Here is a 13,044-nt window from a genome sequence, read left to right as displayed (position 1 = left end):
AGTGCGCTAAAGCTAAAATATCATACTTGGAGTTATTGGTGTATGAATCCAAGGGAAGAGGAAGGAACACATACACACACTCTCTCTCTCTCTCTCTCACATACACACACACACACAAGATCCTCTATCCAACAAGTGATTTTTTTTTTTTTTTTTGGATAGATCATAAAATTTATTCAACAAGAAAGAAAAACTGTACAACGAAGAGGGCCTTCAGCCTGAATCAAGGAGATGAGCCCAAAATGACACATGCCCTAAATAAGAGGGCTTACAATGAGTAACTAAAGGGGAAGATTTTTTCCCATTACAGCACATTACCTAACAATTAATTCTTCCTTCTAGACCTTGAGAAGAAATAATTTTGGTCCTATCATATTTTTGCTTTAAGATCTATATAATATTTTCCTAGCCATCCACCAATTATTTTGATCTCTTTGTTTCTTTGCTTGATTAACCACTTTGGATCCTTGGGTGATGAATTACCTAGATCCAAGCAATGAGATCCTGCAGTTCGAAGAACTTAAATAAATACACTTAACAGACAAAAGGTTGCCTATGAGTAAAAAAAAGATAACAACTGATATTTTTCGTCGAAATTAAATTAACTGATGTAGTTCGGTGTCAAAATCAAATTGAAACCGATTTGATTTTGATTTTATCTAAAAAAACTTGCATCAAATCGAACCGTTTAACACCCTTAGGTTCAGATGATTGCATTCAAGTTAGTTTCCTTACCCTACACGGATGTCACTGATCTGATCATCCATAACTACTTTTGAACCAGAAAAAAATGAATAGTAGATGACATACCTTGTTTTGTATAAACTGCTACGAGGCTGGGAGATATGCTTTTGAGCACCCTATTGATGAGAATTAAAACAAAAGCAAAGTCAGATGGCTCAAGATAATTGATAATTCAAAACTAAAAGACTCAAGGATACATTATGGCTGTCTTTGGTATGCATTCTAGGCCGATTTTATTATTTTTATCATCCAAAAATATGAAATCGACATAGAATGCATTCCAAGAATGCATACCAAACACAGCTTACAAGTTACTTACCCTCCACTGCTATATGGGTCTCTCAGTCCATTAGAGAATATGATGTTGCTTCCGAACCGCTTAAGAACCCGTTTAATATCCTGCAATTTTATTTCGCATGGCCAGGTAATAATGGGGTAAATCATTGAAATTATGAATGAGTTTCAAAAAGAACATCTTTAAACAAAATTAATTAAGACAGTAATTACTGATCAATTAATTAAAACATACATGACCACCAAATTGAGTTGTAATCCAATGAGGCCGAGGACTAACACCATATTTTTTCTTACAGTCTTCTATGAAGCTTGTGAGATTGAATGTTGCTGGTTGGAACATGGTTTCATTGCTGTTACCTACTGCGATCGGCATTACCATCTCACTACATGTCTAAATGAAGAAAAACAATTAATTGTTAAGACAATGTTTATGATGTAATCAAATTCAATTAAGTTAATTGTTATTAATTAATTACCTGCCAATTCCAACCATCAGTTGTTTCACTAGGAGTAGTGTATTCACTTGTATCATAGCAAGATGATTTGTTTCCCTTATAATCAACCAAACCTGCAAATACTCTACTTAGAATATCTGTAGTTCCTTTGGATGCTTCATCTATTGCCTTGCAAATCATTGAAACTGGATAACTTGGAGGACTATTATATTGTGCTGCACTTGAATATATACTGTCTAAGTAGTCCTTTAGATCTGAAGACTTGTTCAATGGGCTATAGGAAGAAATTTAAAAAAAAAAAATAAAAAATTTAAGGATATATTAAGCAATGCATTAGAAGCATAATCCATTTCTCTTAATTTCTAGGAAAAGAGATTGAGTTTAGTTAATTACTGGCAAGTCTTAAACTTTTGGCTGAGGAATTTAAGACCATTGGGTGTGGAAGCAACATTGTCGATTTTAGACCACACTTGTTTTATGGTATTGTAGCAATTTTCACTTGCTTCCTGCACCATCAACAACGATAACATTATAAGAACAATACCCTTTGGCCCAGTTTGTTTAGAGGGGAAGGTAAGGTGGGATTGTGGGGAAGATGAGATCCACGTGTTGGTGGGGTTTTGTTGGGGTGGAAAGGTTGAAGTAAAGTTAAGGTAAAGTTACTTTTCCCATGAACAATAACCAAAGTTTAGGGTGGGAATTTGAAGTACCACATCAGCAGACAAAGCAATTAATGATGTCCCCTGAACTTTTGCACGTTCACCACCCCAAATTAACCAAACAAGATTGGAACTTGATGTGGGATTTTGAAGTGCCACATCAGCATTCTGCCACCCCACCTAATTCCCCTCTAAGGAAACGGGGCCTTAGAGATCTTTATCAAAGATTTAAATTGAAAGAGAAAATTTTTTATTATAATTTGAGTGTTTACCTTGAAACCCTTGGTGGCAATAGAGTAGTATCCATTTTCAGGGGTTATGTCATCAAAGTAGAGAATTGGTGCTGATGATGCAAGTGCGCCAAGGGCCACATGAGGATACTTCAGTCGAAACCATGTCGCAAGCACTACAGAAAAGGAAGAAAGAAATCAAGAGATTTATATAAATAGTTTCAAATTTTTTTTTTTGGTAACAATAGTTTCAAAATATGAATACATATAAATGACATACTTCCACCATAAGATGCTCCAAAGACAATAACAGGGCTGGCTTCTGCAGACAAATTTTTCTTCAGATCAATTATCACTTCGGCGTAATCGGCTAAAGCTTGGGAAGAGCTGAAGTACCCAAGAGTGTTAGCATTTTGGAATGCTTCTTTTCTCGATCCATAAGGGATTGATTGTCCATAGTAACGGTGCTGTAAAATAACAAATACAACATTTTTCTAATGATTAGTTTTTGAGGATGAGTTTGACTAAAATCCCAAAATTGAGAGAGAGCCAAAAAAAAATAAAAAATAATCATTCCTCCTTACCTCTATGTATAATACAAGAGCCTTGAATCGAGGAGCATTATTGTTGAGGAAGCCGATGAAACCAAGATCATCATCCAAAGCGGACTCAGCGCCCAAGTAAACAAAGATAGGAGAACTAGAATTTGCACCACCCCAATGCTTAAAATTGATCACATATTTTTGTCGAAAGGTATTGTAGCTTTCATCCCTATAATTGAAATGGTCAAGCGTTTGTGTGTAGTTAAAGATCTTCAAATCTTTGAATATAGAGGAAAGATCATTGCTTCCATTAGTGTTAAAAACATGGTTATGATTCTTCTCCCTTGTTCGTCTCTTAACCACACCGAGCCTCGATCTTCCTGTTGCAGAAACATATGTTATGAAGAGTAATAGGAACAAGAAAAATAATTGGGAAGGAGTTTTCATGGCCATTGTGTTGATAGAGACCCAGAGGAGGGAAGGAGTATGAACTATGAAGTTCCAAATATTATAGAAGTAAGAGTCCTCATATATCTTTTGTAAGGAAATAGTTAATTTCCCTTATTTTGAAACAAATAGCTGGGATTTTGATGGACTAGCTTGTTCAAGAATTGAAGTCAAAAGGATCAAAATGTTCTTTAGATCCTATTCATGGACCTTCCTAACCCTGGTTTAAACAGCAGGGTTAGGTAATGCCAATTACCTGGTTAATTACCCAAATTAAATTTTGGTTAGTTATATTTCATTTTTCAAGCTTGAGGCCTTTTGGGTCCACTCATTTTTCAAGCTTGAGGCCTTTTGGTTAGTTATATTTCGTTTTTCAAGCAATGTTTGGTAATGCCAATTACCTGATTAATTACCCAAATTAAAATTTGGTTAGTTATATTTCATTTCTCAAGCTTGAAGCCTTTTGGGTCCACTCATTGTGGGACTTGGACAACCTTTCTTCGTAATTTTTGCTTTGTTAGATAAAAGCGGAAAAGAATTTGTTTTTTTTTATCGAAAAAAAGAAGATTGTCAAACTGCGTGGTTCCTACGCCCAGATATAGGAAGTGGTGAAATGATCCTTCCACCTCCAAAAATTAAAAATCTCACCCCTATTAAATGCATCTGATACATGTTCTTAATGGCCCGTGTTGTTATAGGGGCCACGCAATCTGGTAGCAATCCCCTTCTCTTTTTTTAATTTACCAGTTTGATAGAATATTCTGATTATAGTATTGAGTATTGACTTCGACTTGATTGGTGATGTCCATACAAAGTTTTTTTTTTTGTTTTTGGGTAAAGGATGTCCCTACAAAGTCACTATTGGGGAATGCAGTCCTATCAAAATTTTTTTGGGGGTAAAATTTAGTCTATTGATAAGCAGAAGAAGAGCTTCTGGTTTGGGAACTACAAAGATCTCTCAACCAGGGAATGGATAATGGCCAAACTGTTGTATTCTGTATAGACAGGATCTTCCTAGCTAGGGAGTCTGCAACAAGGTTTGCCTCCCTAGAAATAAAAGAAAAATTACAACCAAGAAAGTATGGAGCCAAGAAATGAATGCAGTCCTATCATTAATAAACCGTAATATAAGTGATGAGTTGAAAATGTGAGAATAGATTAATTGAATCTCAACCAACCAAAATCAATTGGATCAATTATTAATAGGTTAGTTTTGGTTCTTGTCATTCGGTGGTCTCTATTTAATTTAGAATTGAAACTAGAACAAATTGAAATAACATGTTATGATAGATTGGGGTTTATTGTTTAGTTTAGTTTTGAGGAGCTAGGTTTGTTCATCCACTATTCACCTTCTTGGCCAAACATACTCATGTTATAATAGGCCATTAAGTCCATGGGCTCTATATTTCATACATTCTTATGTAATTTTACTTTTTTTCGGCTAAAGGGTCGTGTATATTAGAAAGACTAAAAATAGAGTACAATCAAAACTCGAACTAACCAGAAACACTAAACCTAAACTACCATATGAGAACACCAGCTACAGCATTGCCATCAACAGGGGATCAAAAGCTGACTAGAATAAAATAACAGAACAAAAATGCCAATTTAACACCATCGAAATCTTGGTCCTCCCTGAGTATCAGATCAATCTGAGATCCTCATCAATTGACGACGGCCAAGAATCAATAGGAGCTGAAGTTTCAAACTTGGCGGCTGATTTAGCAAGAAACCTCACGAAAACAATTGGTAATTTTTCATTCAATGCTCCCAATAAAATCTTGGAGACCAAACCATTGTTGCTTAACAAACCACGGAAGCATCAGCTTTGACACCATAATCACCATTGCGGTTGAGTCGTGCTCAATCCACACCTTTGTAAGGTGAAGCTCTCTAGCCTAATCCAACCCCATAAGCAGTGCACAAAATTCCACCTCAAAGTTGAAATTAGTACCAAAAAATGATCTAAAAGAAGATGGAACCTTGGCAGAAGAGTCCCTCATAACTCCACCTGCACCCACCTTCCAGGATTGCCAAGCGAACACCCCATCAATATTAATTTTAAACCATCCTGACTGAGGCAGGCACCAATAGACCTAGAAGGGACTTCGGTCTACTCTGGGGGACAAGAATCTTCACAAATCTAGATCACATCAAATCAAAAACAGAAGACACTTGCTCTTTGAAACTAGGAGCCAAATCCTTAAGAGTCCTAAGAATTAAAGATAAAACTTGTTTGGGATTCCATGAGATGTCGTTATACCTCCTTGAGTATCTTTCCAACCAAATGAAGTATGAGATCAATATAAAGCCAATAGACCATGCATCTTTAAGGCCCAAAAGCCTTATTTTTTGCATCCACCACTTACGCAATAGTTCGATGATATCAAAGGTACCATTCCATGCTATACCAAAAAACTCTATGAAAGCTTTCCAGATGAAAGATGAGGACTGACAATCCATAAAAATGTGGAGAAAAGATTCTTCCTGTGGAAAGACTTTATGACCTGCAACTAAAAACCCTAAATCCATCTTCTTCCTCACACCTGCAACTCAATCTGGAAAGACTTTATGACCTGCAACTAAACCCCTAATTCGATCCTCTCCCATACACCTACAACTCAATTTAAATATCTAATTTGTCACAGCGAAGACAACGAGGAATCTTCAAGCGTATTCTTCTCGCAGCTTGTACATCCAAAGGGGCGATGAGGACGAAGGTAGTGAGGAGGAACGAGTGACTGATTTGGAACCACCCCAAAAAAAATAAAAAAATCTTCACCGCAGATGATTTCCACCCCCTCCCCCCCCCCCCCATCTTTTTCGTGTGCTTTAGGATTACATACCAGACTGCTATGTCTGGTAAGTGGTAACTCTCAATTAAGATTACCCTTTAGAAATTTCTATGGACTGTAATCTCATATCTCACAATGTGATTCTATAGTAGAACTAGCTCATACATTTTATTTTCATAATTCACCCAAAATGTAAATAAAGAAAATATTTAATTTGAGTTTCCGCCGCCGGTAAGGTTAGAGAGAGAGAGAGAGGGGAAAGACGAGCTGTCAGAGTGGAACAAGCCGATGACGGAGGATATCAGTCCTTTTAAGGACTTGCAGAAATCAGCTGATTCGGTACACCGAATCTGAATCCGGCATACCGGATCATATTAAACTTTCAGATGCACAATCATCGAGAGCAAACAGAATGCTCTGGATTGGATCCGGCATACCGAATGTGTTCATCCGGCTGTTCCAGTGGCTTTGTTGGTTGACTAAGAGGGTTTTGAGGAGATGAATCTGAGAAATAGAGGGTTTTGAAGAAAACCCAATTGCGTTGTTGAATCTCGCACGGTCCTCCCGATTGGGAGAAGATTCTTCAAGGGGAAATTATGCTTGAGATTGAGTTGCAGGTGTGAGTCACCATCAGAAGCAGCTGCCTCGCCATTGAGTCACCATCGGAGCAGCTGCCACCCGCTGTCTCTTGGTTTTTTTTTTTTTTTTCCTTCTTTTCGGCGAACTTATGCTTGAGATTGAGTTGCAAGTGTGAGGAAGAGGATGAAATTAGGTTGAAGATGAAGAAAAGGGTAGTATTGTAAATTTAATTCTAATGATTTAGTACAAGGGTAAAATAGTCCTTTTACCCCAATAACTAACAGCAGACTAACACCGTTAGTGTAGAGGGGGTGATCTGAGTATTTTCAAATTTCAGGGGGTGATCTGAGTTTCGACCCATTTTCAGGGGGTGTTTCATAAATTTCCCTTTTTTTTTATTGTGTCTATCTCACCTATCCAAATAAAGTTTCAAATCCACCATTCTAAAATTTTTAAAATGGACTCAGGTCACCAGTAAACAGCAAAATTGTGGATGGGAATGCCACCAATCATTGGACGAACCAATTCCACCTTCCCACCATAGACAAAAGCTTACCACGCCAGCCTTGTAACTGATTCTTAATCTTTCCAATAAGGGGAGCATTCTATCTTTACAAACCCTTCCCTTGAAAATCTCTACACTAAGATATCGAGTAGGGAGAGTGCAAATAGGGATCCCTACTCCTCATAAATAAACCGTTTTCTGTGGGAGGCAACCTTTCCAAAGAAAGGTTTGCTCTTCACTAAATTAATCCTCTACCCAGAGAACTCCTGGTACTTTAAAAGAAAAATATTTAAATGTCTCACATACCTGACAGAGGCATTTATAAATATGAAAATGTTATCGACGAAGAGCAAATGGCTAGGAACACACACCTTTGGGACCTAGGAGCGGTTTCAAATTCCCCATAACTTGCAGCTGCTTTAGACCCCTGCACGGAACCTGTTCAACTAAGATAAAGAGGAGAGGGGAAATAGGATCCCCTTGATGAAGGCCTCTTTCCACAGCAAAGAAACCAAAATGGCCACCATTTAATAATACCGAGATCTGAGATGAGACCAGAATCTGATGGAGCCACATAATCTACTTCTTAGAGAAACCAAACTTTTTCAAAACTGAAAACAAAAATTCCATGATAGGGTATCCCATGCCCTAGTTTTAATAAGAGTGCCTTATTGTGGATTTCAGCCTTTCAAAAGCCAAGGCCACCCTGAGATTTTGGGCGACACATTTTTTCCCAAGCAGTGAGAGTAGAATTCCTATTGTTGTCCTTGTTCCCAAGCCAGAACCTGAGACAAATTGAATCAATGCTCTTGCAAATTTGACCAGGTAACAAGAAACAATTCATAAGATAGGCTGAGGTAGAAGCTAATACCGATTGGATTAATACCCTACGACCTGCATAGGATAATAAATTTGATTTCCAGACAGTAAGCTTCTTTTGCATTCTGGCCACCATTCCACCAAATTCCTTTACTTTTGACCTGCAAGGAAAAAGGTTAGTCCCTAGATACATAGAGTTTTTTGCCATTTCTTTAATCCCAATTAGATCAGAGAGAGATTTCTTGATTGAATAAGGCACATTTCTACTAAAGTGGAGACCACTTTCGGAAAGATTCATTTCCTATCCCGATAGATCTGAGAAGAGATCAAGAATTGCTTTTATAGTTGATAGATCTTCGGACGATGCCCGACAAAAAATAAATATGTCATCAGTGAATAAAAGATGAGTAATCTCTGGGGCACTACAAGAAATCTTGATGCCACGAAAGAGATTCAAATCTCGATAAGCTGAGATCAATCGAGATAAAACTTCCATGGCAACAATAAAGAGATATGGGCTGAGAGGGCATCCTTGTCGAAGGCCTCTAGAGGCTTGGAAGAAATCAAAAGGACTGCCATCTAACTTAATTGAAAAGGAGGAGGTGGAGATTAGGGCATTATAAGTCGTTTCCAATGATTGTCGAAACCCAAGAAGTCAAAAAGAGAGGTAATGAGGCCCCATTCAAGTTTATCATATGCCTTAGACATATCAATTTGAAATTCCATATAACCCATTTTGCTTCTGGCATGTTTAAAAAAATGGAAAATCTCATGGGCTAAAATAATATTGTCAGAGATTTGACGCCCAGGCAAGAAAGCGGCCTGAAAAGGGGAAATGATTGAAGACAAGATCGGTTTGAGTCAATTTGCAATTAATTTTGAAAGAAGTTTGTAGGTAACATTACACAAACTAATAGGTTTGAAATCACCTACCTTAGTTGCACCAGAGGATTTGGGTATTAAACAGATAAGGGTGTGATTGGTTCCTGAGGGATGGTAGCATTAAGAAAAAAATTAGAAACAAAAGAAAATAAATTCAGTTGCACCAGGTCCCAATATTTTTGGAAAAAAACTGTCTGGAAACCGTTAGGGCCTGGAGCCTTGAAAGGACCAAAAGAAAACAACACTTTTTTTAATTTCCTGAAGGGAGGGCACTGAAATAATATTGTTGCAATCCTGCTCTAGGAGAACTTTGGGAAAAAGACATTCAATGAAGCAAGAATCCAGAGGCTCCGAAGTGATAAAAGTAGATTTGAGGTGATCAGCAAATAAATGAGTCATAAATTTAGGATCCTCAACCTGATTACCGTGCTCATCAAGCAGGAATTCAGTTCTTCTGGATCACAAATTGGTTTTGGATACAGAGTGATAAAAGTTTGTGTCTCTGTCACCATCCCTAATATAGACCTGTCTAGACTTTTGTAACCAAAACATTTCTGCCGCTTGGAAAATCCATTGCAATTGATTAGTAGTATGATGAAGCAGTTGTCTATTAGGTGAAGGGCTATCAGAAATCTATAAGAAAGAATCTGCTAGGGAGAATTTAAGGTTAGAAACATGCCCAAACACTTCCCTGTTCCAGATTCGAAGGGCATAGGAGAAGTTGGAGAGTTTGCAGTTAATGGAATCACAGGAGTTAGCCTACCAGATGGAGGTGCAAAAATTTGGGAAAGTTGGGTGGTGGGTCCAAGCATCTTGGAAGTGAAACAATTTTTTATAAGATGGACGACCCCCAACGGTGGATAGTAAGATAAGATTATGATCCGAACCAATCGGTGATAATCTGGTAATACTGGTATTATGGAATGTGGAAAACCAAGAAGGGCAGGCCATAGCACGGTCCAAACACTCCTTAATAAGATGAGGGGGTTTTTGCTTAGTAGACCAAGTGAATCGAGGACCTCTAAAATGGATGTCATCCAAAGAAAGGTCATGCATAAGATTGTGTAAAGTGATGGTGGCTCAAAAAGGTTTAAAAGGATTTCCTTCAATTTTTCATCAGGGTGGAGAATTTCATTGAAGTCACCGATGATACAATCCATGCTGTCCAGTTGCTTTAAGAAGGAATGCAATTCAGACCAAAAACAAATTCGGGCCATAGCATGAGGTGGAGCATAAATGCAAACAAGCTAGAATAGCCTGTCAAGCCCATCCAAAATTTTAATAGCAATAAAGTGGGTAGATGGCAAAACAAAAATAACTTGAATCTGGGGTTTGACAAGAACCCTCAAACCCCCTTCTCTTCCTTTGGTTCCTGAGCTATTAACATGGCTGCAAGAAGTGAAGTTAGACAAAACCTGGGTCACACGAATTTTGGAATGATCCATACATTTAGTTTCACCAAGAAAGATTATATCAGGGTGATGGTTGTTAATATGTAACTGAAGACATTTATGGGAGAAATTATTATTTAAACCCCTAATGTTCCAAGATAAAATAAGCATGATGAATGAATAAATGAGGCAGAAGAACATGTGCATACAAAATCTATACCGGCGGGGGGAGAATGTTCTTCTCAGAGCCCTTTGGTTAAGTTCCCAGATGCTAACAGATATACACAATAAAAAAATAAATAGTATGTAGGAATAATTAAAGAAATCTACAAAGACAGTAAAGAGATGTACCGGATTCAATGACCGAGATCCCCTAGAGATGCCAGTTGCCAAGCTAGGTGGGATGTTGATATCATCAGTGAAGCTCGCAGAGCCAAAAGTATGGTGAGAAGAAAACTCATCAATCCAGGCCTGAAGAAATTGAAAAAATGAGGTGGGATCACGCGTGGAAGCAAGATAATGGTCAAGAAGCAGTTTCAATGAGGCGGTTTCAAAAGAGATAGAAGAGGGAAAAAGAGAGAAAGAGATTCTTCTTTTTTTGACATTAAACTGTCCCAGGGGGAAACCTGTAGAGAACTTCGATGGTGGGGGGAAAGAGAAGTAACAGGCATAGGGTTAGAGGTAATACCAAAGTGAGGGTCCAGGTCCATGGGTAGAGGGGAAGGAGAATGAGCAGAAGAACCACCAGTTTCCAAAGTGTCCAATTTTTCTTTGTCCTTGGGTAAAATACCAGTTGAAAGTGAGTCAGATTTTGGTTCAGTTAGAAGGGCATTGATAAAAGACCTGGATCGATCATAATGTCCTGGAAGCAGCCAGCATTAAGGCCCAAATGCATGTTAACAGGGTTTAAACAGTCAATTCCCTCTCAGTCCACAGAGGCATTACTATCACAATCCGCTGGGCCTTCTCTCACAGGCCTCCGAACTAAAGAATCGGGAGAGGACCCCGAGTCAACCTGTAGCATTGTATCAATCTGTCGTTCATTTGGCTGATTATCCATCTGGTAGCCTGTGAAGTTCACGTGGAGGGGGGGTTGTGAGAGCTTGATCAAACAGACCCGCAGAAGAGTCAACAATTGAAGAGCTCAATGGAGGGGTAAGAACTGATGTCATGACAGATTCGGCCACATCATCCACAAATTTTAAATGCTTCGTACTTTAGAACAATCGGGAGCAATTCATCCTCTGCAAGTTCTAATTTTTGAATGCATGCAAAGAGGGCGCCGCCACTTGATCAATAACTTCACCCTAGCCGCAGTAATGGGGAGAGCCAAATCGGTATTCAAGTATAGATCGATCACTTTGCCAAAGCATGACACTGCCTGTTTAATGGCATCAAAAGAGAACGCTTCAGCGGGAACAGGGCTGACCTGTGCTCGAATAGGGACATAGTCACGTTCGGCAGAAAATATGTCTTCATCAAAATTGTGGGGAATCACATGAACAAGATTATTTCCACACCACCAAGGACTGAGTGAGATCAGTTGATCACGAGCAGCTGCAGAATTCAGCTCAATCATAAACCGCCCCTCATCCACAAAAGAAAATGAGAGTAAACCCAGTGGAAGCCATAAACTAGTGAAGTGCTCCTTCAGGGTATTGTTTGAGGGCTGGGGGAAACCAACAGAGAAGCCAAATAAAATTGGGTTTCCATTACTGGAAATGACCGGATCCTCAAAAATAAGTTTGTTGGGGTTAAGTAAGTCCTGGATAAATAGCAGGGCTCCACAAGCGTGAGGGGAGAAAGAAGATGAAGGGTTATGGGAACCTCTGTGCCTGTAACCAAACACACGTCTGCCACGGTACTGCAGGCGATTAACCACCAATTGAGGTCTCCGGGGGTTTTGGGAAGACATTGTGAGCGAGAATACGAGGTAACAGAAAGCACAACTCTCGTATAACACCCAGAAACCAGCAAAACCGAGATCCACGATCAAAATAGAAACTGAAAATGACTACACAGCCAGGACAAAGTAGCAGTAAAACTGCAGAATAGCAAGACCAGTACTCCACAGAAGGGAGAAGAGTACTGATCAAGCAAGTCGAACAAAAAAAGAACGAAGATCTCAGAGCTGCAAACACAAACCCCCAGAAGCACACAATAGAAACCGAGCCAGTCCAACCCAAGAAACCAGCAAGAAAGAAGTGAGGAAAAAGAGTAAAAAAGAAAGATGGAGAATGAGAGTGAATAAAGAAGGAGGAGGAAGAAAAATCAGACGAAGGAGAGATATCAACCCTAGCCTGGCTAGGCACCTATCATCTTCAGCAAACCTCAATCACTTACTCCAATAGTTGGAGGTAGGTTATTATACAAGATGAAGAAACAAAGATGAGAAGAACGTGGAGATTAGGAGAGAAAAGGGTTGTTGTCCATGATAAATGTCACAGGATACGTGGAAGAGCCCGGTCATGGACGAAAATGGATTGCTTGTCCAGTCGTGTTAGTTGTACCTTTATTCACAACTTTTTATAATAAATAATAAGGAAAAAGATCTCTGTCCGGGAGTGAGGCCTATGCCAACACTCCCATGAGTCTATCTCTCTCCTCCCCCATGTGAAAAGACATCTCTGCCACCTTATTTTAAGAAGGAGAGAGATAGACTCATTAGAGTGCTGGCGTAGGTCACACTCTCGTACAGA

The 13,044-nt window shown here is 38.8% G+C and overlaps 1 protein-coding gene across 1 annotated transcript; it reads right to left on the bottom strand.

Annotated features, from left to right (window-relative positions):
* Positions 1-337: 337 nt before the first annotated feature.
* Positions 338-3,380, bottom strand: LOC122650433 (lysosomal Pro-X carboxypeptidase-like). The gene is made up of 9 exons (XM_043843848.1): positions 2,970-3,380; positions 2,666-2,852; positions 2,428-2,561; positions 1,890-2,002; positions 1,518-1,770; positions 1,274-1,432; positions 1,064-1,143; positions 811-860; positions 338-504 (listed from the first exon to the last, which is right to left on the bottom strand). Exons 1-9 carry the CDS (start codon positions 3,378-3,380, stop codon positions 371-373), a joined length of 1,521 nt encoding a protein of 506 aa, XP_043699783.1. The 3' UTR covers positions 338-370.
* Positions 3,381-13,044: the final 9,664 nt, after the last annotated feature.

Source organism: Telopea speciosissima, chromosome 2, assembly GCF_018873765.1.
Source record: "Telopea speciosissima isolate NSW1024214 ecotype Mountain lineage chromosome 2, Tspe_v1, whole genome shotgun sequence".
NCBI classification, from domain to species: Eukaryota; Viridiplantae; Streptophyta; class Magnoliopsida; order Proteales; family Proteaceae; genus Telopea; species Telopea speciosissima.
The sequence above is the reverse complement of the archived record's forward strand: the minus strand, read 5'-3'. Positions and strand labels throughout refer to the sequence as shown.